This window comes from Daldinia loculata (genome assembly GCF_022478755.1).
Source record: "Daldinia loculata strain CBS 113971 unplaced genomic scaffold F4817scaffold_63, whole genome shotgun sequence".
NCBI lineage: Eukaryota > Fungi > Ascomycota > Sordariomycetes > Xylariales > Hypoxylaceae > Daldinia > Daldinia loculata.
In genome coordinates, this window is record NW_026054917.1 from 93,046 (window position 1) to 120,969 (window position 27,924).

Genomic DNA, 27,924 nt, shown 5'->3' on the forward strand with positions numbered 1-27,924 from the left:
AGGACGGGAGAAGATCGAAACACTCATAGGAAGATATTTCTAATAAATAAACTTCATTGAGAGTCGAAGAGGCATGCTCTTTGATAATGAATGTATAATTCGTATTGAGTTACGTAAGTGGATCTGCGTAGGTACTTGTTAGATAAATTGATCTATTGAACTAATTAATAAAAAATGAAACATTATTATTTTTTTTTTTTTACAAACACTCAAGATGAATCCGAATGTCTGAATGACACGTGACGAGCAGTCACGTGTTGAGATGTACTAAGGTACATCTCACAGTACTTAAGGTATTTAGTGACCAGAGTCTAGCCTACGCTAGCGTGATTAGCGTGATTGGCGTAACTAGCGTAACTAGCGCGCCCTACCTGCAGGTGTTTCTTCAGCTCTCCCGCCTCGTTGGTTACATGTTCCCTTTTGCTCTACCAATCTCCACGCTACACATCAATAAGACACACCTTCATACCTTCTACACACTTAAGCAACGAACTCATTTACTCTTGCTGTTCCGCTGACTATTTTGCTTCCACTCCACCTTCACGACAATTGATCGCTTTTTGTATCCGATCGCCCATTAACATCCAAAAGGTAGCGCCAGAATTCCTGCGACCATGGCGTCCCTCGCCGCGGGGATAGTCGATCCCACAAAAGCCGGCAAATACCCAGTTGTTTTGAGCGATGCCTTGCTCGGCAAGAACCCAAAGGAGGTTTTCACCGGTGTTAGATGTAAGTTGCCCATTCACCCCAGTTAATATACGATACCTAACGGATCGCCCACTACAGATAATCATAAGCCGTCATTATCGTCATCTACTGCGCCCGCCCAGGCACGAATAAAACCGACGTCAGCATCTTCTTCCAAGAAGGGCGCTTCTACATACGACCTCGCCTTCCAGGATGACGGTGGTCGTTACCAATACAAAGGAACACGCGGTGTCGAAGACAGCCAATATGTGCTGATCTTCGACCCCGCCCGCGAGGTCTTTGTCTTGCACAAGGTAGACTCTATGTTCAACATGAACTTAGTAAAGACGCCATCAAACGACGACCCCGAAAGCTTGCGACAAGAGTTTCCTCACCTGGACGCTCATAGTGCTGCTAGCAGCGCCAAGGCTACAGGATCGACGAGACAACCTGCAAAGGGAAGGAAAGAAGAGAAGAAGACGGCGGCTAAGCCGCGGAAGCCAGCATCGAAACCAAAAGCAGAAGATAAGCCGGCTCTAGCAATGCCCGAGAAGAAATCACCTCCGAAGCCCGTAGCAACTAGCAAGCCGCGCCGCACCTCAGACGATTCGGAGGAAGAGAGCTCGGACGACGACCTCGGCCTTACAATAGAGAATCCAGGTGGCGAGGCGCCGAGAGTCAATCAACACTACTCTCCCAACCTCTTTGGAATTCGTCGTTTCTCCGATTTGATGAATGAGGGCGAAGACGAGAAGAATAACGAGGAGCACGACGATGCTGACGGCGAAGAAGACGACGATGAGCCTATTGAGCACTTCGTCCTACCTAGCCCGATAAACCAGCAGATGCAACAAACTAGCAACGCCCATAAACATCCGCAAGCCAACGAGGAAGATGAGGAAGACGAGGATGAGGAGATGGAGGATGTGCAGCAAGAACAGCCGGCTAACGCTGAGGAACCTGCCCTGGATGAGTCGGATCTCGAGGCTGCGCTGTTGGCCGAACTGGGCGAAGAGGATCAGCAAGAAAGCGACGTGAGCGAGGAGGAGTAGGAGAAAATATGATTATTTTTCATCTTTTTTTTTCTTTTTCATTATTGATTTCAGGGATGCGCACTTGAGGCGATATCTTTATCTGATCTTCCGGGGATATAATAAAGCGGCGCCTGGTGTTCTGGATACCACATGAACGGGTGGATGGAATATCGGAATCAAATAAATGACGGATAGAGATCTCTCGGCAGAAGCGGTGGCCTGGCCTTGATTTAGTTATTTTTATTGACGAATATTTTAACGATTACCTAGTAGTTACAGAGTGTCCTAGCATTTCTAGAGGCGAAAACATGACACTATCCTTTAACGAGATTAGTTGGGATTAAGTAGACTTTGGCATGGACGATGGCTTGATGTTATGTTTAACCGGGCATTCCTGAATACACTGGGAGATATGTATTGGGGGGGATAAACTCCTCTAATACATAGGTGCCCAGGTAGAGCTTAGTCTAGAAGATGGATACGCAGACGTATAGTATACTATTAGATAGTCTGTGTTCACCACTAAAACTTTACGCGCCATATATGTCTTCAATATATGTATTTTTCCTATCAACAAATATATACCCTATACCCACACGTATCCCTCATCCCCTATGCTATCCATCTCCTCTTACGAAGCCCCCGAGAAGGCTAATTTCTCGTTCCCAACAACCGGGTTCAGCACATTAACATTAGTTCCCGCCAGGTTTCCATCACCGCCCTGTACTACAGCCGAGAACGAATCGGCCATAAGTTGTACGCCACTCACGAAGTCCTTCTCGTCAAACTCGCAGTGCCCGCCGTTCGGTGAGTTATCTACCGTCTGTAGGGCCCCGACGGCTGCTGCGTCCAGGCCTTGCGATGTGGCGATCTGCTCGTAGGCTTTGATCGCTGCCGGGATCGCGGGTTGGAGGAGCGTTAATTCTTGCTGCGTGCTCTGGAAATGCACACGCGTCTCTGCTAACGCAGCGGCGTCCGCATCCGCTACGTCGACTTGCGGTTCTAATCCGCCGCAGTTAAGCAGGACCTGAGACTCCTTTCCGGCACCGGCGAACTGCGACATATGCCCCGGCATCAAGAACCCGCTCAGCAACAACGAGCCGCCAGACACCCCCGTAAAGCTCACGCGGCTGGGGTTAAACGCTAGGACCTGAGGCATGATGTCGGCGACCAAGTCGGCGACGGCCTGGGCGTGAGCCACGCCGTCAGTACGGTCAAGGCCAGAACCGCCGCCCCAGAAGAGGTTTGGGTCCGGCGCCAGGACGGCGACTCCTGCGAGACCATCCTGCACGGCTTGATTCGGGAAGTCGAAGAACGACTGTCCGCCGTCGCCGTGTAAAAGGACGTTTAGACCTAGGTCGCCGGCCGCGCCCGCCGTCTGGGCGCCGCCGTCGACGCCGGAGTCGGCTGTGAATTGGTCGGCGGGTGCGGAGACTTTGAAGCGGAGAGGGAGGCCACTAGGGAGGATTAGCGTCTATACATATAAACCTGGGTATGTTGGTTATAAATAGAGAGGTAAACGTACTTTACATTAGCCGTCATATCCAAGATAGTGCTTCCATCCGTCGCCGTCGAGACTCCCTGCGGTATCTGCTGCGCCTGTTGAAAAGCCGTAGCTTGCTTCTGCTGTTGTCCTCCGCCTGTAGTCGCCCCCTGGCTATTCCTGTTCCTGCCACCCCTATTCCCTCTGTTTTGCGGCGCCGCATCGACGAGGGAAAGAGCCCCGAGGGCGAGCAGTAGCGACAATGAGCGGATGGTCAACATCCTGACTACGTAACTTGGATTAAGGGGAAATATATTACGAGTAATAAACAAACGAGAAAAGAAGAAGAGACAGGCGGATCCGGGCCTGGGGAAAGAAAGGAGATACCGTGTGGTTATCGAAATAAGGCCCGTCAAGAGCTTAGAAGTGAAAGAAGGTGTAAAAGGAAGAGAGAGAAACAGAACCCCATTCGCATTTCGCAGATTTCGAGAGAACGCAGTCAGTCTTATGAGTAAGTCTTCAAATTACTCCCCCTCCTAGGGTCACGGAGATCAAACATCCATCACCGCCCACAACAAATCGCATCCAGACCTAGCCTTGCGCATTCCAAGCAATCTAGAAGGGCGCCAAGAAGGGACCGAAGATCAAAATTGGCGTTTATCGCACTGAGGTATCAGCTTCGACGATAAATATCTGCTTCCAGGCTGCGCTGGTGGGATAACGGACACTTCTGACACCGTATTGGGAGACAGTCGAGCTTCTCCGTGTTTCGCGGCAAGGGTTGCGACCGTTCTGAGGGCGCCGGCATCCCTGTCCGAACCCCACAATCCCCGGGAGGTATCGTCACATCCTGGAGTTTGGGCTCTTGTCTGAAGCTTAGCTTTTGCTTGGCGATGTCTATCAAGAAGAGTTCTTTTGGCTATTCCTAGGAGCATTAATACATACGGGTTAAAACAAGTTGGATCCCACCTGCAGAGAGCTCTAAACCCTCAAGTAAAAATAAAATAGAAACTGGTGCTATCCTGGAAAACCTGAAATAGTTAGGTGTTAGTTATTTGTTAATTATCATTAATATTGGACATCTTCGTGATGCTTTCAGTTACAATTACTACTTAAATTTATCCATCTACTAGCTTTACACTACAACTGGACATGACTACTAAGCAAACAAGTTGCAAGACCGGCGAGAATAAGCTAGAAAACAGGATGACGTCGGAATCAACACTAATCAATGACGGAACTGACAAGCATAGAAATGATTCGCATCGCAAGTTGCTCGAGAGCTTCCAACCGTTTTGCCCTCGGCCAAAATGGCCACATTCATTGGGAGCTAAGCTCATACCGTATATGAAATATACACCCGCTGAGAGGAATCCTTTGCGCCCAGCTTTGTTACAATGACCAACTCAAAGTGAGGTCCCGACTTCGCTTGTTCCCATATGCCCTAAATATATTACCAAATGTATACCAAATATATGCAAACGAGCGTATTGAAATCCAAGTTAACAAGTCTATAGAAAAAAATTGGCCGTGGATTGGAAGTCTTCAGATCTTATACTATTCAGAGTGGTAATAGTATGTGTAGGTCCGGGGGGGCATGGCTCATAATATTGAAGAAGCCGAATGATTCGTCCTTAAACGGCGCCGAGCCATGCTAGCTCCGTATAGACTTTACTGATTGATATTGTGGAACCAATCGTAGTGCTATAATACACGTCTAGGAGGTGGACGTACAGCAATGTGCATCTGCTATTATTGCTAACAAGCGGTTGAGAGCTGTGCATACTTGTCGACTATCATACCATCGACTCATCCATTGCCTCTAGATCGTTAGGCATCGCCCCGTGTTTTTTTATCATATGCCGTCTCCAATTGTCTTTTCTCGGGAATGCTTTTCTTCCTTTGAAGTACGCACATGTTGGTTCCGTACAGTGATAGGCTTTCGACTTGACATGCTTATCGTTGATATGTCGATCAAGGTGTGTCTTTGTACCAAACTTCTTATCGCATCCCTCGTAAGGGCACTCGTGTTTGCGGTCGTGATAACGTTTATGGTGGTTAAGTTTATGGACCTGATCAAAATACCGGCCGCACTCTTCGCAGATATGACCGGATGATTGGGGAGAAGGAATCTTGGATACCTCCGGCGACGAGCTCGACTCTGGTTCCATCTTGATATGTTCATTTATGTTTGGATACGGTGACGGGGATACCGTAAGCCGGGTGTCCGGCGTCCTTCCCATGGAGGGATCCGTAGAGCTCTGCCCTGGTGTGGTACTGTAGTCGTACGAATCACCGGATAGGCGAGGCTCGTCATCACTAGGGATATCCAGGAAGCTCTCTACATCGATGTCCTCTTGAGAACCATGAAAAAAGTTTTCGGGGTTTTCTTGCGCCGCCTGGTCTGTGACGATGGCAGGAGGCGAGGTAGGGAAGGTCGGAGGAGACGCTGAGTTCTCCATTTGGTAATGAGTATAAGCAGCTTTCTCGGCAGCGTTAGAGGGTTGCATGATGGACATCGGCGACACGAACGATTCTGGCTGAAGAGGAGGAGAGTGTGAGCTGTGGAAGATAGAGGGTCTATGAGTAGCATCAAGTGTCTCGTCCAGCTCCATAGGCTCCGGGATGGCCGGGCTCATAAGTCGTTCTTGGGGCCGGGTCTCGGATTGTGGCTGAGTTGAGTGAGGTAACCGATCGGCGGAGTCCGGACTTCTGAGGGCAGCTGAAGGTAGCTCAGGATCTCTCTCGGTGGTTTCTCGTATTGTTGAGCTAGTCCGAAGAGGGTACACGTCGTACTGGGAGTCTCCTTGTCTCTGTTTCTTGTGTTGCTGATCCTTTTCTGACCAGTTTCCGCCTGCAGAAGCGATCGAGATACCCGTTTCTCCAGAAATTTCGGCAGGCTCTTCAAAAATTTGATTCGCGAGAAGTTTTGCTTGAGTACTAGTTCCTTCCGCAGCTTCTAAATCGGATTCTGGTCTCATACCGACGGGACTAACAACTGGCGAAGCGGGAAAGTACTGTTGAGATGTCGAGTACTGGGGGCTTACGGTGCCATGAGCCGAGGAATGCGTAGAACGTTTCCTCTTGATGCTATTCCAGATTCGACTAGTCAGAGAGCCACTTCTTCTTCTTCGATGTTCTCGGGAATCTCTCAGCTGAGCCTCGTAAAGCTCAGTCATTTGTCTAGACGGTGGTATCGTTTCTTGCTCAGGATTTGAGCCCATCGAGATCCTGGTGTCATAATAACTAGAATTGGCTGCTTCGTATCCCGTGACGGCATTGTCAGAAGGCAGATTGGCCCCAAGGTCGTTGGTAGTTGAAAAAGCTGTCGGCTGAGGGGGCAGAGGAAAGTCGATGCCCGGGGGTAGAGACGGCTGACCGAAATTTTGAGGTAGGTGATAAGATTCATGACCACTCACAAATCCTCCTCCATAAACGGCAGGTTGTGTCTGTTGGAACTTAGAGCTGTCGCTGAAGCCTGGGTTGATTCTCTCGAAATCATCCTTCATAGAAGGAGGATGATCCGGTTGTGTGGCAGGGGTTTGCCTAGGCCGGAAGCCCTGGAAAGGAAATAACGTCCTGACTTGGGAGACTGTAGAGCTTCCAGCTGGCAATATCCCCGCTTCTTTCGCCTCTCTTACCTTCCGCCTGTACCGGAAGTAGAGAAAGCCCAGGACTATGAGTAACAGGCTGCCTCCGAAGGCACAGCCGATAACCGTTCCAGCAATTGCACCGGCAGACATGTGACTCCCCCGCGCCCTGAGCCCGGACCTGGGGTTCAGAATGGGCGCCATATTGAATTAGATGAGAGCCGGAGCTCGCAGTAAAGGGTGAATAAATTCTCGTAAATGCCAAAGGTTATGCTCTAAGCATGAGACGATACCTAGCCTGGATGAGAGACTAACGGGTGCAAGCCAAGAGAAGTAGTTTGGGTTCTGCCGAGAAGGAATTAAGTCTCGGGCCGTCAGTGGCGGGGAAAGGTTATGCGAGACTTAGATGGGCGGTTTTAGGTCAGGGTCGGGTACGGTCTCCCTCTCTCTCGCGCGCGTATAATCAGCCGGTCAAGTCAGTGGGATGAGATTCGGCCAATACAGGCGGCCTAATGACGGCCTAACAAGTGCTGCGCAAGGCAGGGGCAAATGGATTATGCGGAAGGTGAATTGGTAATGATCTAGGTCATATTTTGATCATATTATGAGATGGATAAGAGGAGTTGACGTTGAAGAACCAGGATGTAATGATTTATCGGATTGATTCAGCCTCATCAAAAAAAAAGTTGGAGGCGGAAGTGAACCCGGAGACGCCCTACAGCTGCAGGTAGAGTTACATTGCGATTCCCTAAGAAACCTAAGAAACCTACATACAAAATCCCACGGATATCGATGGCTGGCGCTCGTGTATGTACAGGGTATACATAGTACAAGGGGTCCTTGCCAATTGGAGTCCTCAATTAGGACATAAAATTACTTTGGGTTTCAACCATTTTGTTATGACAAAATCTCCGAGACCCTCTTATTCTAAGTTTCCTAAGAAATTCCCACGTTAAAATGTCGAAAGGGTAAGCACGAGGTTAGTGCACTAACACAAGCGCTTACCAGCGCACGTGTGCACCAAAACTTGGGTTAGCTGGTTAGCTACTTTGGTACGCTACTGCGCCACAAGCTATAACCATTAGAGGAAAGGGGCTAATCGATAGGTATTAGCCGTGGAAGTATCCAGTTCTCCTGTCAAGTACCTGACAGAAGCTACTTCTACTGTCGGAGACCTCTCGGTGAACGCGATGAATCGTGTTTTAACACAATCAACGCACTACTTTGCATCAAACATCTACGGACGAGCCGTAGCAGATCAGCCTCAATTGCATCACGCTTTGCACCACACGTTGTAACCCCACATACGTCATCGCAATGTCCTCTGGTCTAATGAATGTGTCCGGTTGAAAAGTTAACCTAGTGTTTTGTCTGTGGTTTTTGTCCATGGGAGTTTTTGTGACATGATCCAATCAGAACGCTACAAATCTCAACCCTCCTCCATTTTCTTTGGGACTGTCAGGTCATTCATAAGGTTCAATGCTGTACGTTAGCAACTATTATGATTCACTCCCGAAACTAGACATCTATCATCTTACCTCGAAATAGGGATCATCGAAACTCAAGGTTAATAATGACCTCGGACCTTGTAGCGATTCCTGTCCATGCAAATGATTATTCATACTTAATCGGGCGCAAAGGATCCATGATATCGTTGGTCTCAGAATTGATACATAGCGCACTCGAGTCCTATTAAGACCCAAAGTATGGCCAACGCTTCCATTCTGTTCGGTCAAAGGCCAGCCTCGCCGTTGATGTTGGGGAACTCTTGTCAATAATCGAGGCCAATTATTTGCGTCTCATCCGGCGAGCCATCCGTCCCACTCAAGTTGAACAAACAGGCAAGATATCCATGAGCCATAATACAGAACCATTCGCCTTTTAAATGAGGCATCCAGTCGAGGTCCGCTTACTGTGGTGATGGAAGGAGTTCCATTTGCCTTCTAATACTCTCTGCCTAGTAGGCAATTTACATAGTACAACTATCTCACCGCCACCGGCGTCCTGGTTTCTAGTACGTTTGCCTACCTAAGGTATCTTTATCTAAAGATAATCTCCACAGAAATGTAAGTGCAACAACCTAAAGAGCAGCCTTTGCGCTTTTGTACATTCATGTCTCGCACCGTAGACATCAAAACTCGATTGTAACATGTATAAACCATATTCTCCAACGTACTATAGATAATGGAGACAGATAGCAAGTATAACATGTCCGTCAGACATGCGCCCGTTCATTAGAGGGCCTTAGAGTGAAGGACTACGGGTTCTGCCGCTGCAAGAATCGAACCATTTTACATGGGAGCGTGGGAGCATGGGAGCCGAAATACCAGTACACTGTTTATGGTTTTGAGGCCGGTCAGAGCATCTTCGACTCAGCATCTTTCTTGTATCAGCGCTGCAGTCGTAGGTGGTCTCGGTGTACTTGGGTTAGGGGCTTAGGTACCCCAAATGAAACCAGCAGCATGCGAGTTGGGATGTTAAGGGCACGCTGTGTAGCCTAACCCGATATCACCCTACCCTACCTCGAGAGGAAGGTCTTTTCTATTTGGGTATATGCTCCATCCCGTAACGAAAAGCCATAGAGTACCACTGAACGGCCATCTTACATATCTTCTTAATAGCGGAGGGAATATTACTATTTCCCGCCGGCTCTCGTGTGTCGTGTGACGAGTCAGTTGCGTTACAGCATATACGGCTTTCTCGGAAATGCCACACGTTCTATGGTTCGATTGTAGGGCTTGGTGCTGGAGATTCTAGATCGTAAACCGACATACAAAGAATTGATGCATCAGACTGCAGGTTGCGTATAGGTTGACAGGGGCAAGTCTGTCTAGACCCTTCGTAAGCATGGTCCTTGCTACCGTGTTCGGGCTCTAGAATAATTCATAATTCGTGCAAAGGCATTTATTTACAGAAGCAACATAAAAGTCTCAAGGGGTAACCGGCCGTTCTAGAAACGGGCTGCAGGTAAGCCTCACCCTAGGGTCTAGGCTCTCAGGTCCGCAACAAGTTTTAACCCGACGATATTGGCATTGGGCATTACCGCTTCTATCTGGTCCAACTTATTCCAGACTTTGAAGGAATAGATAGTAACTAACCCATGTGATGATGTTAGAGCAATCAACAAAAAAGAGCTAGCACGATAGAATATATCGCGATAACACCTACCAGTGGTGAGCGGCATAGACTAGGATACCATGTCACCAATAATCTATTTATTATACTCCTCGTTGTACAGCAATTCTTATCCTTAGTTGATTAGGTAACTTAGCTACTATTCCGGAAGGTCAGCGTACCACATGGCATTCGAATTATGGACGTTCCGTACAAGACCTAGTGCGGCTAACTTGGACTGAAACCCCATATTTCGTGACACTACGCGGGACGTTATAGAAATGACTATATCAAAAGTTAAAAAAAAATTAATACGAGTGACAGAATAGCAATGATAGTATACAATGAATATGTAGGCGCAAGGATCGTACAGCTTGACGCTAGAGATAATGCATCACTGACGAATTTGATGTCAGCTGCACAACAGTCCCTACTGGTGCTTGCATATATCAGAAAATTGCCGTATACACAACAGCCTGTTGGCACACACCGTCTATTCTTGACAGCCAAGCAAGACGACGCGATGCGGATCTGGAGAGCTCTTGACCTCGATCGAGGTTCTACAACCGGGAGTGGATGAAGGGGGCTAGTGTTGAATCGTCTACAGGACTAAGACTTTCCGCCACGAAGGTCGATCCTCAGCCGAGATAGCAATGGTTAATTACACCTTTTAATCCACTTACTAAGTTTCGTATGATCTATAATAAATCGAATCGACACTTACTTCTTTCTAGTCGAATCACTTGATGATATAATGGGTACTTAATGATGTTAATCATTTGAACTTATACGAAGGAAAGGATATTCCGTCATATGTCAGCTTCATACAACCTTTGATATAAATGCCTGAGTATAGGTGGGTAGCTTCCTCAAGAAATAGAGTTACATGTGAGTTCTGTTAACTACCATACAATTCTATAGACATAAAGAACACCGCGTGATGGGTAAGATGTGATATGCCTACTTTGGGTATGCATCTCGTCGAAACGTCGTCTGATCCGATATTGTATTTTTGCTATTTGTATGTTTTATATCTGGCTAGGATCTTATACAATCATACCTACCCTTATGCTAGATAGAATATATTACCTATTAAGTTAGCTATTGTTTCTGCAAGGTGACTGCGTGGCAACTATTAAAAGAGGTGGCTACTAATTTACTTTAGCTTTGGGTATAAGAAAGTCAAGTTCTAAATTAAGGTGAGTTCCATAGATGTACATATGTACCTACATGTGTAGTTGACCTTAAGCCGGTCTAAAAAGCACGGGGACGGGCTTAGACAGGGGGGGGGGTGAACATGTGGTTCTTACCTTGTAGTCGACGGATTGTCTAGACTGTGGCGTTTAGAAACATTTTATTTCCAACGTACCTATTTCCGGTGCTTCACACCTCTATGGATACCACGAAAACATCCATGTTTCAAATCATAGGACTATTCTACTACATTACTTTGTCTTTGTTATATTTTTAAGCTGATGTAGGTGTATGTACCTAATGTTTACCTGATAGTGACATAGCAGTAGCATAGGTTCAATGATCATACATGTATGTACTGTACTTACCGTCCAGGTGGTATTATACATTAGTAACATTACATACATGTACACATATGCCTAATGTATCTAACCTAGATCGTATGTAGGTACCTTATATGTATGTACCTTACATACATAGGCCTAGGCCACAGTTAGATCGCTCTTCCCGACAGCAACTGCCAACTCTACTAGCCAATGCGATCGAAGAAGAATGTGCTCCGCAATGTACGTAAGCGTTCTAGTGGTCCCGAAGCAGCGACCCCTGGCTGCCCTGGCTCTAAAATCCACAAAAATCTTATTTTACGGGTTCCCGATCTCTAACCCCCGGACACAATTCTGAGCATCATGGCAACCAGCGCGTGCACTCTTTCCAATCCCGATTCTGAACGCACCAAAGACCGTGGCCAGATCTGCACACCAGCAGACGCACCCGGCAAGATGGATTTACTTGTAATAATCAAATGCTATCTTCTTCCTCGGCATGGCTTCCGCCTCCAGTTAAGTTGTCGATCCCCATCCGTGTTTGCTTTGCCGGGCTCGTCTCTCCAGAAGACTAGGTCCAGGGTTATGTGTCTGGACCTTGAGGAAGCCTATCCCTTGTCGACCTCAGATATTCCTATTCTGTAGGTGGATCATATCACGGTTATGGTCTTATTCTTGGCCGGAAGTCTGCGTTGCCACAGGGTCTAAGGGGAGTCTCACTCTACCTTGTGTTTCTTTGTGCTTTCTCTTTGCCTTTTAGTCCACAATACTCGTATACAATCATATACGAATCGGAATTATAGTCTGGATCTTGCTCACGGGAACGCCCGATTCGGTTGAGTTACATCCAGTATCGTAGGAAAATCTCGTCTCGACTGGCCTGGCCTTCAAGACGGAATTCCTAGTGACTATCTGCTTTTCTCGGATATATAATTTCCATGAACACCCACTGCGTTAGGGAACCACTCCCATGCGTTAGCGCCTCTTTAGAACTTAAAGGAAAAACTCCCTGATCTAGAGACGCTTTTACCATTTTTAGAAAAGCCAGTTTGTCTCTAGCTCGACTCTAGATACCGTCACCCTGGTTGGTCCTATCGGGAGTGGTGGGTCAGCCTTGTTGTGTTGTACATCGGCCTAAGCGACGAGAGTACGAGCATCTGAATCACCTTCAGCCGCCTCGATCTGGAATTCGATCCTAAATTCGATCCTTGAGGTCTAGATTTGCCTTCGTCATCACACGCCTGTTCATATTACGTTTCCGGCAGCAGCTTTAACGTGGAGAGCATAGGGACGAACAAACTATCAAAGACGTCAACTGTATCTATCTGCAGGTCGTATTTCACCAAATCTTGGCCAGCTCCACTAGAGCTCCGGTACGTGGAAGAGATAACTGCTTTCAAAAACTGTCTACTACTGTGTCTCGCCGGCTCTCGCGGTAGTTACTCCCACCCTATCGAACAAGAGATCTGTATCTAAAGCGCAAATTTGGTAATCTATCTAGCCCCAATCCCAGATACTCACTGATTAAGTCGCCATGTCGGCAAACAATGTCCTTGTCTACATTATACGCCACGACCTGCGTGTCTCTGACAATCCCATCCTGCATCATCTCGCTTCCACAATCGGCCATGGGTTCACGCATCTCTTGCCTCTCTTTGTCTTACTACCTCACCAACTTGAGGTTTCCGGATTTCTGAAGGAAGGCGGAAAATCACCTTTTCCCGAAGCTAAAAGCGAAGTTGGACGCTATTGGAGATGTGGGCCGTACAGGGCTGCGTTTATTGCCCAATCTATTTGGAACCTCAAGGACAACCTAGAGAAACTAGGAAGCGACTTGACGACTAGGATAGGGACGTACGATGGTGTATTAAAGACACTCATTGACGGTTTGCGACTGAAGGGGCTCAGTGTCGGAGGAGTGTGGGCGATAGGGGAAGAAGGCTATGAAGAGAAACGAGATGAGAAGCTCATATCGGAGGTTTGCTCGAGTCTTGGTGTAGACTTTCGAACATGGGTAGATGAAAAGTACTTCATCGACGAGTGAGTCATGATCATAGCTTCGAGGCGGACTTTACTGACGAATCCTCACTCACCCAGTCGAGATTTAAAACTCGACAAAGATGATCTCCCAGACGTATTCACGACTTACAGGAAAATGATGGAACCATTGCGAGAGAAACCTAGGGCGACCTTGTCTACCCCACAGAAAGATACATTACCCAAGTCCGTCGAAAAGTCTTTAATTCCAAGGCAGGAATCGCCTTTCGAGATCCCGTCTTCATATGATGAATTCGAAGAAGCACTCTTAAGACCTGTTAGGGGAGCCCTGTCTAACTCTCCACCCTTCCCTGAAGGAGCTAAGTCGGCTCATCCTTTTCGCGGTGGAGAAGATAGTGCTCATTGTAGATTGGATCATCTGATCCAATCGGGAAGTGCCTCCTTGTATAAGAGCTCGCGTAATGGACTCTTAGGAAGCGATTTCAGCACGAAGCTGTCTGCCTATCTCGCACAGGGATGTATCACCGCTCGTCAGGTACATGATAAGCTTGTGGCATACGAAGATGGAAAAGACAAGTCGCTAGCCGAATCTCAGGGGTATGGCGATGGAGAAAACGAAGGGACAAAAGCGATACGGTTTGAGTTGCTGTGGCGTGACTACATGAGGCTCTGCACTAGGAAGTTCAAAGAGAAGCTTTTCCTCCGGTCTGGATTCAGAGATGATCGCGCCAACAAATGGAAGTCGGCTAAGAAGGAGGATATAGCTGACGGGCAACAAGAGTCGGCGGACGAAATTTCTAAGATAGTGCAGAGAATATTCGATGGAACTACTGGGATGGGACTGATCGATGCTTCTCAAAGAGAGCTATTACACACAGGATATACTTCGAACCGTGCCCGCCAAAATGTCGCGAGTTTCCTTGCCAAACACCTCTGTATCGATTGGCGTTATGGTGCTGAATGGTACGAAATGCTATTGGTCGATTATGACGTTTCATCGAATTGGGCAAACTGGCAGTACGTTGCAGGGGTGGGAAACGACCCGCGAGGAGAGGCACGAATCTTTAACCCTGTAAAACAAGCTTTCGATTATGACAAGGATGGGGAATACGTACGTTGCTGGGTACCCGAGGTGCGGAAGCTTGAGAAACTAGAAAATGTCTTTCAGGCCTGGACGACACCGAAAGAGGATTGGGATCGATTTGGCTTGAAAGGCCTCGCTATGGCCGAGGACCCGGTGAAGAAGATTGACTTTTCTGTGGAAGGAAAGCCTAAAAGTTCCAAACGACCATTTATCCGGCGACGCGGCCGTGGTCGTGGGGGAAACAATCACACTACGCAGTCTCTTGCGACTGAGCAATCGCCAAGCGACACGAAGGATGCCGATAGCCTCAGTAAGAATGAGAAATCAGGTAACAGGCCACTTAGTAATCCCGCCCAGCCAAACATATCCGAAAGTCACCGTGGTAGTTTTCGAGGCGGGCGAGGATACGGTGGAGCCTACCGAGGTCGTGGCTTTCGCGGATTGAGAGGAGGGTACCGGGGTCGGGGTTCGTCAAACTATGGTCAACCACCACTGCCTATACAGCAATTAGCTCCGGCCGAACAAGCGCAATAGGATTCCTTTTATCGTGCGACGAGCTATTGTTATTACTACCCGCTGCCTGTGGATTTCCCTCCTTGGGGTACTGTACTATTCTACGGAGCTGATAGTAGCGAAAATCACCACCCTAACGCATTTCTACGACCGCCATGCCCCTAGGTTCGATGTACTGACAAGGAGCGGGTTTCAAATATATATATATATATTTACTGGCCCCGACCAATTCCATCGCTTCCTAGCTTTCTCTCCTTTTGTGGTTCAAGAAAAGGTTGTAAGTGGGAATTATGGAGATATGTTAGGAACGTGTCCCCATTTCATGTGTAACTATGTTCTATGATAGATATTTCTTAAGATAGCGAAAAACAACTTTATGCTCTGGTATCGTCTTTCATTTGCCCCTTATGCCAAAACGCCCGTGAATGCTGGATGAGACTATCATCTCCTCACTACTTTCGGGAAAGTCCCCTCAAAAGCTATATGAACTTGCCTAATGTACCACTAACATACCATCCTAGAATTCTTCAACAAGCGGTTTTAGCTTGACGCCCTTGGGCACAACAGCCAGAGCCTTGGCCTCAACGCAGATCTTCCCATGAAGTGTCTCCAGTGTACCTTCAACCCACATCTTACGATCGCTCTTAGACGGGTCCTCTCCCTCGCGGATCATTGGTCGGGTGCGAATAATGTAAAAAGCGGAAGTCAACGTAGGCGCACGGTATTGGAGCTCGAGACGGGCGGTAACCCCCGTGCGCGCGGGAAACAGCAGCACTGCGCACCGAACTAAACTCTCATCTAGCAGCGTCGCTAGCGCCCCGCCATGCACGACGCCCGGCCAGCCCGCCGTCGCAGTGCCGAAGTACACCACGCTGATGACCTCGTTGGTCTTAGTATTTCGGAACACACGTTGGAAAGGTATGCCGTGGGAACCGCCTAGAGGTCCGGAAGTCAGGCGCGATTGTACCATGGTCGTGGATTGCGCGCCCGAGTACGCATCCCAGGATTTCCAGGTCGGGTCGGAGGATAGTGCGCGCACGAGCGGGAGCGCGGAGCCTTCGTCCCGTATCTTGGAGACGTGGTATTGGTCCTGAGGAGAGCCGTGGGGGATGGGCGCGGGAGGGGCTAGGGACAAGCGGATTAGGGTGCCGAGGGATAGGCCGATGAGTAGGAAGATGGTGGAGTAGTAGATGCCTCGGCGGCGACGACGAGGAGGTTTAAGGGTGGAGGATGTGGGGTGTTCGGGCGGGACTGGGGTCGTAGCGGTGGCTGCGGCAACGGCAATAGGGTCTTGAATCTTGGGAGGTTCGGCAAGACGTCGTTGTGAAATAGCGAAGGATCTGGAGTTAAGTCGGGAGAGGAATCGCGATGGTGTATCGGTACGGTAGAGTCGTATCGTGGGACGAGGAGGGACTTGGACAAGCCTCGGATAGACGAGCCTTGCCGACGCTGCAGCCCGTAGGCAGAGCTGCGCGGTTCGGGGACTACCGACCAGCATTATGGATAATTGTACGGTGTTGTAGTTCGGATTGAGGCTCTTAGGGTGTCAGGGCGTAGGGGTGAGACAGATCTTGGTTGAATGTAACCATAATAAGCCTAAGCCGAGTCGTGAGATTGATTGGTTCGATTGATAGGTAGTATTACTTAATGTTAGATTACCTAGTACAAAATTATTGGGAACATTGGTGACCCCCACTAAGATCTTGCATTATTTAGCGCCATCTCGGGAGCCTAGCTGCCCAGCCAGCTCCCTTGTAGCTGCCTTGTAAGCATATTGTAAGCCATGAGCCAGCATCCAAGGCAGGCACCTCCTAGGTATTAGAGACGTATTAGACTCCTGGAATTCCACTAGTACGGTACTCCCAGCGATCGTAGGAATTTTATCATTTTACAACATGAACTATCATCCCTCAATCCTACAATCCACACTGATACACAGCATATCGAAAAAGCGCACTAGCCAATCCCAAGTCTATGATCTCATCAAATGGTTATATGTTTGACAAACCGGCAATGTCAAATCAACTGCTCACAATGGCTGTAGCCTGCGATATAAATTCGGAAGTCCGAAGTAAACATGGATCGCCACAATTTTACCTCTGACTACTTGCAGAAGCTATTTCTATTAAGAACCCACCGTATCGGTTACGCCAAACTCACCCTTTGCAGATTTCATAAGTAAACTTTATAATCGCCGCGACACGTTATGTTAGTCGACTACAATCTTAGTTGTATATACGCGTTGATAAACTTACTATAAGGCCTGGTACTCGCTATGGCCTACGATTACGCCCTCGTGTAAGTACCACAGGAAGCATTTACAAACGAGCATTTCTCTTTATGAGAACATTGAATTAACCCATTGAGCAGACATCTTAAGTACACTATACCCCCGGCTTGTCTTCTCACTTTCATTTTGAAGCCGCTTCTTACAAAACTTGACTTGTATAAAACATTTACGCTGATACTAATTGCTTTCTTTGCGACGCTCCCCTGGGATTCATATCTAATACGTAATGGCATTTGGACATACCCCCCTGACGCGATAGCCGGGCCGCGTCTCTTCGAGATCCCAGCCGAAGAGTTATTCTTCTTCGTCATACAGACTTATATCACGTCGATGCTATACATCTTGCTCAGCAAGCCTGTTCTCCACGCTCAATTCCTTACGAGTAAGGATGACTCTTCACTCAAGTCCCGACGAATACGAACAGCGGGCCAAGTTCTCTTGATAGGATGTGTCATCGCTGGCATCTCACTTGTCAAAAATGGGGGCCAGGGGACATATCTTGGCCTCATCTTAATATGGGCCTGCCCCGTCGCACTTCTTACATGGTCATTTTCAGGCCACTTTTTGATTAGACTACCTCCTGCCTGCGTTGTAGTTCCAATCGTCTTACCCACCGTGTACTTGTGGATTGTAGACGAGCTTGCCCTAGGGCGTGGAACATGGGCTATTGAGTCCGGAACAAAGTTCGGCTGGCGCCTATGGGGAAGCTTAGAACTGGAAGAAGCCGTGTTTTTCCTCTTTACCAATGTCTTAATTGTGTTTGGCCTAATCGCCTTCGATAGGGGACTGGCGGTTCTATACGCTTTCCCGGAACTATTCCCCGTTGTACCATATATGCCTCCTCCAAGTCTCCTCGCCAAAGCCGTCCTGCTTGATCCTATAAAATATGACATGGTACGGGTAAAGGGTATCAGAGAGGCCGTCCAGACACTGCGGCAAAAGAGCAGGAGCTTCTACTTGGCTAGCTCGGTTTTCCCTGGACGTCTTCGCATCGATCTCGTTCTTCTGTAAGTAAGCACTGCGCCATATCTTGTCCTCCTGTATTAATTCTTTCTAGATACTCCTTTTGTAGAGTAGCAGATGACCTGGTAGACGAAGCCCATGGGGAGAGCGAAGCCACACTATGGATTAAAAAGCTGACCAACTACCTTGATCACGTTTACGGTTCGGATAGCCAACCCCCATCTTCGATTGGTACTATTAATGATTTTGTGGGGGAAAACTTCCCGGAGTCAGCAAGGTCTGCGCTGATACTCTTACCAACAAAGCTTCTCCCAAGCAAGCCATTTTATGAGCTCTTGGAAGGATTCAAAATGGACCTCTCCTTTGGCGGGACTGACATTCGTCAACGAACTAGACAGTTTCCTATTCAAGACGAAGGGGACCTCGAACTTTACGCGCACCGTGTCGCGAGTACTGTCGGGGAATTATGTCTAAGGCTCGTATTCCATCACAGCACCGCGAAACTTCCAAGCGACAAGGAATCCATTCTTGTACTTGCTGCTCAAACGATGGGACACGCATTGCAATACGTCAATATTGCTCGCGATATCTTAGTGGACGCCGAAATTGGCCGGGTCTACCTGCCCTCAGATTGGCTCAAGCAGGAGGATTTGACACCTCAGGATGTTATCAAAGACCCAAGACAGCCAAAAGTGGAAATTCTCAGACAGAAGTTACTTGATTGCTCGTTTAAGCAGTATGGGCGATCACGAGATACCATGGACATACTTCCCCACGACGTTCGCGGTCCTTTGATCGTAGCTGTTGAGAGCTACATGGAAATAGGCCGGGTTTTACGAGAAAGAACTGGCGTCCCTTCGAAAACTCGTAAGGGGCGGGCAACGGTTCCTCGATCAAGACGGATACGGGTTGCATGGAAGAATCTTTCTACTGCATGACCATTATTTCGTTTTATTTTTCGGATTTTAGCTATATGTTTCTCTTTAATTGGTAATCGGGCATGAGGAGCGATCTATCATTTAGGTTGGATGGTATTACGATGATGTGTACCTATATGTAGAATAATAGCGTAGATATGTGCTATCCCCTCTTCTGAATTCTGGCTTTCGGTGTTGGGATACTACTCATTGTGTTGGAAGCTATAGGTATATTTCACAATTTCTGCGACAAGTTTATGAGATATTCAAAGTTAAGTTGTAATCTCCTTGCTGATTATTCGTATTAAATAAATACTATCAACACTATCTGATGTCTGCCTACCTAAATAACAAAGTTACTATCCGTTCATACTAGCCGGACTCATCAAAGTTTCCATCCTAGGTATCTCACCGACTTGCGCCGAAACCCAAAACTTCACAAGACAGGTTGTACGAAACAGGTACCTAAAGTAACAGCGGATTTATCGATTACGCTAGGAAATGTCTCTCGCCGTCTAATGATGAATCATTATGTCGAGCACAACGTTCTTTACGGAATATACATAAGCGACTCGGTGCAATTTTTTCTTAGCGCGGCCAGCATTCCCCTGGACGATGCGAACCATAACGATAACGGATTGAGATCGCGGGCTGTGCTACGCCTCTTTGTCGCGAGATTGCCGAGCGGATACCTACCTAGTCTGGATGCACCATCTGTCCCGGGATGTTGGGTTGGGTTGGGTTGTTATGTCGAATCGCTGGTTGGAGTTTGGCTGGGAGACGACGTGTGATACCTATTTCATTACATTTTGTCTCGGAAGAATCGCATGAGTGAATCGTTTACGTCTATATACTATTCTAACATCTTTGTCATGGTCGTATCTGAACTAAAATTGTGCTACTTCAAGCTTTGGGTACCGCATATTTGGCTTATTTCTGGCTGCAATTTAAGGAATTTGTTGGCATATCGTCCGAAGTACCTAACTCTGATACTGTCTGTCGGTCTATCACTGTATATATTAATTACCTAGGTACTTAGCTGGTTGAACATCGCGCCGAACAGGAGATGTCTAAAATAAGTAGAAAGAAAGCGATTGTTGTTGGTTAGTACACTGCATATCTCATACGACCACCTCACTAACGTATTCCTAGGAGCCGGTGCCGGTGGCATCGCGACAGCAGCCCGGTTAGCGAAAGCCGGGTTTTCTGTAACTGTACTAGAGAAGAACTCATTCACCGGCGGGAGGTGCAGCCTGATATTCCACGAGGGACATCGCTTCGACCAGGGGCCGTCTCTCTTGCTGCTTCCTAAGCTCTTCCAGGAGGCGTTCCGTGACCTGGACACGTCACTCGAGGCCGAGGATGTGGAGCTACTTCGCTGCCCAACCAACTACAAGGTATGGTTCGAGGACGGCGAGAGCTTCGAATTGTCAACGGACCTCGCGCGCATGAAGACCCAGATCGAGCGCTGGGAGGGTAAGGATGGATTCCACAGGTATCTCGACTGGCTGCGTGAGGCTCATCAGCACTACGAACTGAGCGTTAGCGAGGTGTTGCACAGGAACTTCACGAGTTTCTGGAATTTGATAGTCCCGCACTTTGTGCTCACGGGGTTGAAGCTGCACCCCCTACATAAAGTCTGGGACCGCGCGCGCAAGTATTTCTGGTCCGAGAGGCTAAGGCGTGTCTTCACATTTGCTACTATGTACATGGGCATGTCGCCCTTCGATGCCCCGGCCACGTACTCGCTGCTTCAGTACACGGAGCTTGCCGAGGGTATCTGGTACCCGCGCGGAGGCTTCCATGCCGTACTAGCGGCTCTCGTGAGGGTTGGCGAGAGGTTGGGGGTTGAGTATCGACTTAACACGCCCGTCCAGCAAGTCCTCGTGAGCTCCGACGGAAAAACGGCGCGAGGAGTACAGTTAGAAACAGGCGAGATTCTAGAGGCGGATGTAGTTGTCGTGAACGCTGATCTCGTCTACGCTTACTCGAATTTATTCCCGCAGACGCCGAGTATGCAGAGCTACGGCAAGTCTTTGAGGAAGAAAGACGGCTCGTGTAGCTCGATATCGTTCTACTGGAGTCTAGACCGGATCGTCCCGGAACTACAAACACATAATATATTCCTCGCGGACGAGTACCGGGAATCGTTCGACGCTATCTTTGACCGGCAGTCGTTACCCGAAGAACCCAGTTTCTATGTCAATGTGCCTAGTCGGATCGACTCCAGTGCGGCCCCGGAGGGTCGAGACTCGGTAGTTGTACTCGTCCCCGTCGGTCATCTACCGGAGTCGAAAGGCTTCGCGGAACCGAAGAGCGCGGGTTTGCCACGAGATCAGGACTGGGAAGCACTAGTGGGCCGGGCGCGGCGAGCCGTCCTGTCGACAGTATCCGCGCGCACGGGATGCGAGTCTCTCGACAAGTTCATCACGCACGAAATCATCAACGACCCAGCCGCATGGGAAGACAAGTTCAACCTAGATAAGGGGTCAATCCTAGGTTTAGGTCACGGATTCTTCAACGTGCTAGCGTTCCGGCCGGGTACACGCGCCAATGGGCTGGCAAATGCGTACTTCGTAGGCGCCAGCACGCACCCCGGCACCGGAGTCCCGATCGCGTTGGCCGGTGCTAAGATCACGGCCGAGCAGATCCTAGACGACTTCCGAGTGAGGGTACCGTGGCGTGGAAATGCGGCTACGGATATGGATAATGACCGGGGTGTTCTGCAGAACGAGAAGACGAATCCGCTGGATAGAATACAGCCGGGTAGTCTACGATTCTCGGTAGTGCAGATGGTACTGTATTTCTATGTTTTGGCGTCGATGGTGTGGATATTGTGGTATTGGTATCCCATAAGGGGGGTCTTATCTTAACACCATCGGGTGTGTAAGCGCTTGTGTTAAGGGGTTTTAATACTCTGTAGCTTATTGTTGGCAACTAATTTTATAAAACTTCGCCTATTAGAAAAGCTTTAGCTACCCTACCTACCTGATATTCTATCCACCTTTTACGGTGTGTTCGGAATTGACCTTACATTACAAGCTGTTTTAAGGCCTTCAATATCTTGTCTGCCACGACGTCTAACAAATGTAGGTGCTTAATGTTGAAGACCATGCCTTATGCCATATCTTACTAGTTACCTGACGAGTCATCATTGGAATTGCCACTATTGGTTTCTTCTTCGGCGTCAGCAAGACAGGTGTCGTCGGTTAGCAGGTCGTTGTCTTCTTGTAGCAGGATAGATCGCCAGATATGATTGTGCTCGACAATGTGGTTGATGTAGCCGTCAAAGGTAACCTTAGAGCTGGGAGGCGAGACGAGTGATCGCAGACCCGTGTCGAGGCTCTGGTAAACCTGTCTCATATGCCGCATTTCATCCATCATTCCGAAATCTCGACAGCGCAGCAAGCCCCATCGCCCAGTTATAGACGGATACGTTCCGAAGGCAGTCTTCCTTCGTGTAACGACAGTTGCGGATCCGTTCCCACGCCTCCCCCCCTATGATAGGTGCCATTGCCATTGCCATTGCCATGTCTCGAGTATCATCCGCTTTTATAAAGGAAGCAGAAATGGCGTCGCTATAATAAATCAACTACCAATCACCATAAACTAGATGCTCTTGATACTTACCAAACTTCAATGTGAGCACGTACGTCGGCGCTTAGTCGATCTATGCGAGTATCGAAGTGATCAAAACGAGCATTCATCTGATCCAGACGAGTGCTAAAGTGCTGCATATTGTCTTGTAGCCTCTGGAGAATACGCACGATATTGCCATATCTTACTGCGGTCAAGTGGACGAGTTGCGACATTTTGATCGATATTGAAACTAGGACGAGTGTTACGGTAGGGTTTTACAAGAGACTGTGAAAGGAGGCATCTTCTAATAGGATCATCTGAGCTTATCCTAGCAGTTCCAAGCTACATGAAGAAGTTGCAAGTAGGAGCCTCATTTGAGCGTTACATAGGAAAGGGGGTGAGCTGCAACAAGGTGGTTGCGTTTCTACATAAGATATAGCACGTATAGCAGTAGCATTGTCTCTTAAGTAGTGTATAAGGTAAGGAAAGCGGAGAGTGGCTAAGCTGACTTGAATTGTTACGATTTACAAGGCAGCTACTAAGGGCTATGGTATTTTCATGCCAACTACTTAAACCTAACTTATGTTGCTTATCTCGGGATCCCGGCGGAAGGCGTGAATGCGGATGAGGAGGCCTTCCGGGCGCCGGCACAAAAGCGCGGGCGGCAGTTGTGGGACATACCCGATATATACCTAGGTACCTACCTACCTATAAATCAAGTTATACCTGGCAAGCTGTTAGTACCACAACCATCTCCATCGTAGCACAGCCATCACACCGAGCATCATCTAGCCGACTGCCACACACAACTGTCGAATGGGATCTTCCCGGTAATCCATCTAGTTTTGGAGTCGTGCCTAATTGGTGACTTACCCCTTGCTTCTTTGACGCTCTAGTTTCCATTGGCTCTGCTGTACATTAAACCCGCCCGGCACCCGGCAGATCGTACGAGCCCTAGAAAAAGAGCAAAATTACTTAGGGCATACAATATCTCGTCATATCGGGTCTATGTTGGGCTCTTCTATATAAAGTATCTCTTATGGTTCATCGATATATACCTAGGTACCTAACCTATATATATGACATGGTTACAATATTAGGTAGAATCCCATTATATCTTCCGACGCAATCTTCGTTGATCTTCGTCTTCATCCAATCATTCTATATCACGGCTCGGCTGCGTACGGCTTAACCTCATTAGTAAATTGATATCCGGCTCGTTCAAAACTCCCCTTACTCCCGCGCCCGGCTTCTACTCCTCTCTCGACTGCGACTTCCGTCCCTGTGCTTGTGGTCTTTAACAACAAGCAATCCTTCGCTTCTCTCTTTCTCCCTCCTCCTGTCTCCATCCTTCTCCCTCTCTTTTTCCTTTCGTCTATGTCTTTCCTCTCGCTCCCTCTCCTTCTCGCTTTCGCGGTCCATCTCACGTTCTCTCTCCCTAATCCTCTCTTCTTTCTCTCGATCCGATCGCTTGATCTCCCTCACAGCCTCAACTTTCTCGAAGCTCTTCACATCGTCGGGCATGCGAGTGACAACTAGCTGCTGGCAGAATGACCCCCAGCCGCCGCTAGTCCCCTCCTTTACGGCATCGGCTAGCTCTTCACCGTAGCGCTCGCGATAGGCCTTCTTAATAGCTGCCATATGGTGGCGGTCCCAATGGAAACGAACGAGGCGAGAGATGAGGAGTTCTCGACGTAGTTGATCCTTCCTGGAAGCGGTGAGGGCGTGATGGAGGAGGAGTGCGTCGCGGACAGGCTTATTAATAATTCCATTGAGGATATGAGCTAGGAGCTCGCCCTATATTGATTTGTTTAGCAGCGTATCTCCAACCGGGGTTTGGAAACCTAAGTACTTACCACAAGATTTCCGCTCTTCTTTAACGCGTCCCGAGCGAAATTACCACCGACAACCTTTTCATAGAGCCTGAGGACTTCTCTCAAGTGGTTATCGCTTCTTGAGACAACTATTTGGATCATGGCGGATTCTCCACCTCTGTCGCTGCGAACGGCTTTATACAAAGCTTCAACGTCATCCTGCACCATTTCGTGATGGATGGGAAGCCGCCGTCCGTACTCATCTACATCCTCCATCCGCTTTTCTTCTAGTGCTGTGAGTACCGCACGCTTAAACTTATCCTCCTTCAGCTCGGTTTTCATACACAGCGTTAGTGAGTCTCTATATTTCTTATCCGAGAAAGCCTCCTTAATCTTTGCGATCTCGTAGTTAGAGCGCCCCATCAGACTCTCAATTAACAACTCGCGTCGCGTCTTATCACCGTGGTACCAGAAGTTGGCCCAGTACGCCTCCGACTCCCATTTCCCGAGCGCGACAGTGTAGCATGCCTTCATGAGGATAGGTTCCTCATCCTTTAGGCGAACGCGTATATGCTTAGCAACGTTAACACCCTTGCGTTCTGGACCGGTCTTGACGAGCCGCTTGTACTCGACACGCAGCTCCATAATCTGCTCATGCGTCATTCCAGGTAAAATTTCAATTAGTGGCTCTGTATCGGGAGGTAGGTGATCACCCCTGAGAGCTTTAGCTAGGCGTGCCGCGTCGTCAACAGGGTCGTGGAAACGGGCGCGACGACGCTTCTTCTCGTTGCCTTCATCAGAAAGACCCGGCGAGAGAGGTTCAATTAGGTCCGAGTTTCTTCTGGGGTCATCCGAAGCAAGGAGCAGCGGCGATGGCATCGGGGACATGGACTGGTAAGTGCCATAGTAAGACTCCAATAGTGGCGATGGCGGCGCGCTTGATAGAGAGAGTGAAGCAGCATGGTGCCCTGTATTAACAGTCAACGTAGACATCCGCCCAGTCGAGTGATCTCTACGATTACCCAAGCCGGGTTCAGCAGCAATAATTCTCGTACTCGAAGACCTAATGTCTAGTCCATAAGAATCACGCTGGCGTTGTTTATCCGGCCTGTCTGAAACCGGTGGCGTATACACCGCGTCTGCGCGAGGATATCTGAACTTGTCTCCCGACCTGTCCTCTTCCCACCGACCGGGCCCAGAATAGCCGGTACCACCAGAAGGTGATGGAGAATGGCCGCCAGAGTATTTGGTAATTGCCGGGTGAGACACGATACTACCATAGGCCAAGTCATCTTCTAATTTTTCTTTCTTGAGTTCCTTTCTCCGCTCTTTTTCGCTATCTGACTCGCGCAACCTATTCGAGTATTTCGCCGGAAGTAAGGTATCGGCGCTTCGTCGCAGTGCATCCTGAGCGACTTCTACTATATCCTTGTCGCCCTTGGACACGCGCTCTTCGCTTCGCCTTGGATAGCGGCGGTCATCTTCCGAGGTGATAGAGTCGCGGCTAGCGCGGTAATAACTGGACTCGTCTGTAGGTGAAGCTGGGCGGTACGAGCGGCGAGGTGCCGTGTCATCGTAGCTGTACCCAGCAGGTGGAGAGGGCATGCGCACTGCATCAAGCAGAGACGGGGAACTTTGGCGGGCGCGACGGCGGTCATAACCTTCATTAGCGCGTGCTGGAGAGGGCGTACGACCGCGCCGTGCGCTATCGCCGACGTTTAAAGACATGTCGGGCAGACGCAGATGGCGGATAGACGCGCGTGCGACTTAAACAGGCGGAATCCCCCGAAGCGTTCCCGTTGTTAGGTTGTTATGGGATTGCGGGGTATCTGTCACCGAATAGTGGCCTAAAGTTGAGGTCGGTCTTGGCCCAAGCTGAGTTTATTATGTTTTAGTGAAACCTAAGATTTAATTTGTCTAACTTTAGGTTGGGTTTGATAGAAGTCTATTGTGAAAGAGAAAAGGACAAGGAAAGAAGGAGAGAAGGAAAGCTGAGACAAAGCTATTGTTTAATATCCCTAGGACCTAACCTAGGTACCTACCTAACCTAGTGAGAAAAGGAATGTGCGAGGTGCATGAGTGCCTTGCTTGTCTGGCTTGTCTGGCCTGTCTGGCCTGTCCGTCTGCGTAGAGAAGGCGTGGTGTACCTGCCTCGAAAAAGAAGTTGTTAGTACTCCGCCCGTACATATGCAGCTTAGCATTAGCTACATGATACCTTGTAGTACAAAGAAAACGTTCATCCCATGAGATGCTTCCAAGTTCAAAAACACGAGCATAGGTGCAGCCCTAAACCAGCCTAGACCCAACAGCCTTTAACCCTCCCAACCCTCCAACGGCTAGCTGCTGTCGCTAAGCTGCGAAGTCCAGGAAGACCCATCCCATATTACCATGTTGGGGGCCAAGCTGCTGTGTACCTAGGTACCTGGTAGTAGAAAATTAAGATCCAATAAGCAGTCGCGAAGTTGTCAACAACCCGCAATAAAATGGTCTCGTGTGTTATTCTTGACCGGAATCATTCTACGTATGGCTATATATTATGCGCTTCATCCTCGATCGCAGCATCACTACAGCTTCGCGTATATGTGCGTGCTTAAGTATGTCTATGGCTCTATGCATGTATGTACGTTGGTTAATGTGGGCATATGTAGGTAGGTACCTAAGCTATATCACAGCATTACATACAGCAAAGCAATGCTAAAGTATGAGTAGGATCAAGGATGTCGAAATGGCGGTCTCAGCCCTTCGGTTGACTTATCCAATAAGCGCCGTGGGCTTTCGAACTGTAACCTATCGCGTGGCGATCTGAATTATATACATAGGTAGTATAGCTGACCTCAGCTTCTGTAATGTTGCAAAGTGTTTGCGGCGATCGCGTGTCAACTTTGCAGCCTGAGGCTGTGGACGAGTAGCACAGAAGCAGAGGAGAAATGTTCACCTTGAACCACTTATCGTTAGAAAGGTAGTAATTGTACGGTATATGTCGTGGATCGACGCATGCTTCAGCTGCATTAATGCATTCGGGGAGACGTCAACTCCCCAATCAAAAATCTTCCTATGCAACACTACCGACTTGGTGCCTGCGCTTCTTACTGGTGGCGTTTCTAGATCATGATATCCGGCATTCTTATAGTATCGCCGAGAATGCCAATTGGGCAGCCTCACGCTTGCGTGCAGGTATCCGCACGAACCGCTCCGACGATGAAGATGGCGAAGTATCCATCTGTCATGTAGAACAAGTTCCATAGGAATTATGCATGCGTACAAATCGGTATTTAAAATCAAGATGAGTCGCATGAGTCGCATGTCGATGGGCCATGATGGTCAATTTCTTACCTATTCTG

At 48.5% G+C, this 27,924-nt stretch overlaps 8 protein-coding genes across 8 annotated transcripts; 4 read left to right on the forward strand and 4 right to left on the reverse strand.

Moving 5' to 3' along the window:
• Window positions 1–404: 404 nt before the first annotated feature.
• F4817DRAFT_349180 (RNA polymerase II transcription elongation factor-domain-containing protein) lies at window positions 405–2,262 on the forward strand. The gene is made up of 2 exons (XM_049304803.1): window positions 405–729; window positions 787–2,262. Exons 1-2 carry the CDS (start codon window positions 615–617, stop codon window positions 1,737–1,739), a joined length of 1,068 nt encoding a protein of 355 aa, XP_049155349.1. The 5' UTR covers window positions 405–614; the 3' UTR covers window positions 1,740–2,262.
• Window positions 2,046–3,666, reverse strand: F4817DRAFT_248439 (uncharacterized protein). Its single transcript, XM_049299133.1, has 2 exons — window positions 3,247–3,666; window positions 2,046–3,178 (listed from the first exon to the last, which is right to left on the reverse strand). The coding sequence occupies exons 1-2, from the start codon at window positions 3,483–3,485 to the stop codon at window positions 2,353–2,355; spliced, it is 1,065 nt and encodes a 354-aa protein (XP_049155350.1). The 5' UTR covers window positions 3,486–3,666; the 3' UTR covers window positions 2,046–2,352.
• A 604-nt stretch (window positions 3,667–4,270) lies between these two features.
• F4817DRAFT_349182 (uncharacterized protein) lies at window positions 4,271–7,591 on the reverse strand. Its single transcript, XM_049304804.1, has one exon. The coding sequence runs from the start codon at window positions 6,996–6,998 to the stop codon at window positions 5,001–5,003; it is 1,998 nt and encodes a 665-aa protein (XP_049155351.1). The 5' UTR covers window positions 6,999–7,591; the 3' UTR covers window positions 4,271–5,000.
• A 5,368-nt stretch (window positions 7,592–12,959) lies between these two features.
• On the forward strand, window positions 12,960–15,041 carry F4817DRAFT_361371 (cryptochrome; the record flags this gene model as incomplete). Its single annotated transcript, XM_049306398.1, has 2 exons — window positions 12,960–13,465; window positions 13,523–15,041. The coding sequence occupies 2 exons, from the start codon at window positions 12,960–12,962 to the stop codon at window positions 15,039–15,041; spliced, it is 2,025 nt and encodes a 674-aa protein (XP_049155352.1).
• A 367-nt stretch (window positions 15,042–15,408) lies between these two features.
• On the reverse strand, window positions 15,409–16,617 carry F4817DRAFT_349189 (HotDog domain-containing protein). Its single transcript, XM_049304805.1, has one exon. The coding sequence runs from the start codon at window positions 16,516–16,518 to the stop codon at window positions 15,538–15,540; it is 981 nt and encodes a 326-aa protein (XP_049155353.1). The 5' UTR covers window positions 16,519–16,617; the 3' UTR covers window positions 15,409–15,537.
• A 61-nt stretch (window positions 16,618–16,678) lies between these two features.
• On the forward strand, window positions 16,679–19,514 carry F4817DRAFT_349190 (Squalene/phytoene synthase-domain-containing protein). The gene is made up of 3 exons (XM_049304806.1): window positions 16,679–17,318; window positions 17,391–18,317; window positions 18,368–19,514. Exons 1-3 carry the CDS (start codon window positions 17,296–17,298, stop codon window positions 19,209–19,211), a joined length of 1,794 nt encoding a protein of 597 aa, XP_049155354.1. The 5' UTR covers window positions 16,679–17,295; the 3' UTR covers window positions 19,212–19,514.
• Window positions 19,515–20,061: 547 nt separating this feature from the next.
• On the forward strand, window positions 20,062–22,708 carry F4817DRAFT_349191 (phytoene desaturase). The gene is made up of 2 exons (XM_049304807.1): window positions 20,062–20,293; window positions 20,343–22,708. The coding sequence occupies exons 1-2, from the start codon at window positions 20,257–20,259 to the stop codon at window positions 22,061–22,063; spliced, it is 1,758 nt and encodes a 585-aa protein (XP_049155355.1). The 5' UTR covers window positions 20,062–20,256; the 3' UTR covers window positions 22,064–22,708.
• Window positions 22,709–23,528: 820 nt separating this feature from the next.
• F4817DRAFT_349200 (Annexin) lies at window positions 23,529–27,045 on the reverse strand. Its single transcript, XM_049304808.1, has 3 exons — window positions 26,513–27,045; window positions 24,626–26,443; window positions 23,529–24,566 (listed from the first exon to the last, which is right to left on the reverse strand). The coding sequence occupies exons 2-3, from the start codon at window positions 26,309–26,311 to the stop codon at window positions 24,003–24,005; spliced, it is 2,250 nt and encodes a 749-aa protein (XP_049155356.1). The 5' UTR covers window positions 26,312–26,443; window positions 26,513–27,045; the 3' UTR covers window positions 23,529–24,002.
• Between the last annotated feature and the right edge of the window lie 879 nt (window positions 27,046–27,924).

Bases quoted from the DNA above. Each gene is read 5' to 3' on its own strand.
- F4817DRAFT_349180 (XM_049304803.1), top strand. From the start codon at position 615: ATGGCGTCCCTCGCCGCGGGGATAGTCGATCCCACAAAAGCCGGCAAA. The intron at 730-786 runs GTAAGTTGCCCA...CGCCCACTACAG, and splicing joins GGTTTTCACCGGTGTTAGAT to ATAATCATAAGCCGTCATTA.
- F4817DRAFT_248439 (XM_049299133.1), bottom strand. From the start codon at position 3,485: ATGTTGACCATCCGCTCATTGTCGCTACTGCTCGCCCTCGGGGCTCTT. The intron at 3,179-3,246 runs GTACGTTTACCT...AATCCTCCCTAG, and splicing joins GATATGACGGCTAATGTAAA to TGGCCTCCCTCTCCGCTTCA.
- F4817DRAFT_349182 (XM_049304804.1), bottom strand. From the start codon at position 6,998: ATGGCGCCCATTCTGAACCCCAGGTCCGGGCTCAGGGCGCGGGGGAGT.
- F4817DRAFT_349189 (XM_049304805.1), bottom strand. From the start codon at position 16,518: ATGCTGGTCGGTAGTCCCCGAACCGCGCAGCTCTGCCTACGGGCTGCA.
- F4817DRAFT_349190 (XM_049304806.1), top strand. From the start codon at position 17,296: ATGGCCTACGATTACGCCCTCGT. The intron at 17,319-17,390 runs GTAAGTACCACA...CCCATTGAGCAG, and splicing joins GCCTACGATTACGCCCTCGT to ACATCTTAAGTACACTATAC. The intron at 18,318-18,367 runs GTAAGTAAGCAC...AATTCTTTCTAG, and splicing joins CGCATCGATCTCGTTCTTCT to ATACTCCTTTTGTAGAGTAG.
- F4817DRAFT_349191 (XM_049304807.1), top strand. From the start codon at position 20,257: ATGTCTAAAATAAGTAGAAAGAAAGCGATTGTTGTTG. The intron at 20,294-20,342 runs GTTAGTACACTG...ACGTATTCCTAG, and splicing joins AAAGAAAGCGATTGTTGTTG to GAGCCGGTGCCGGTGGCATC.
- F4817DRAFT_349200 (XM_049304808.1), bottom strand. From the start codon at position 26,311: ATGTCTTTAAACGTCGGCGATAGCGCACGGCGCGGTCGTACGCCCTCT. The intron at 24,567-24,625 runs GTAAGTACTTAG...AAATCAATATAG, and splicing joins AGAAGAGCGGAAATCTTGTG to GGCGAGCTCCTAGCTCATAT.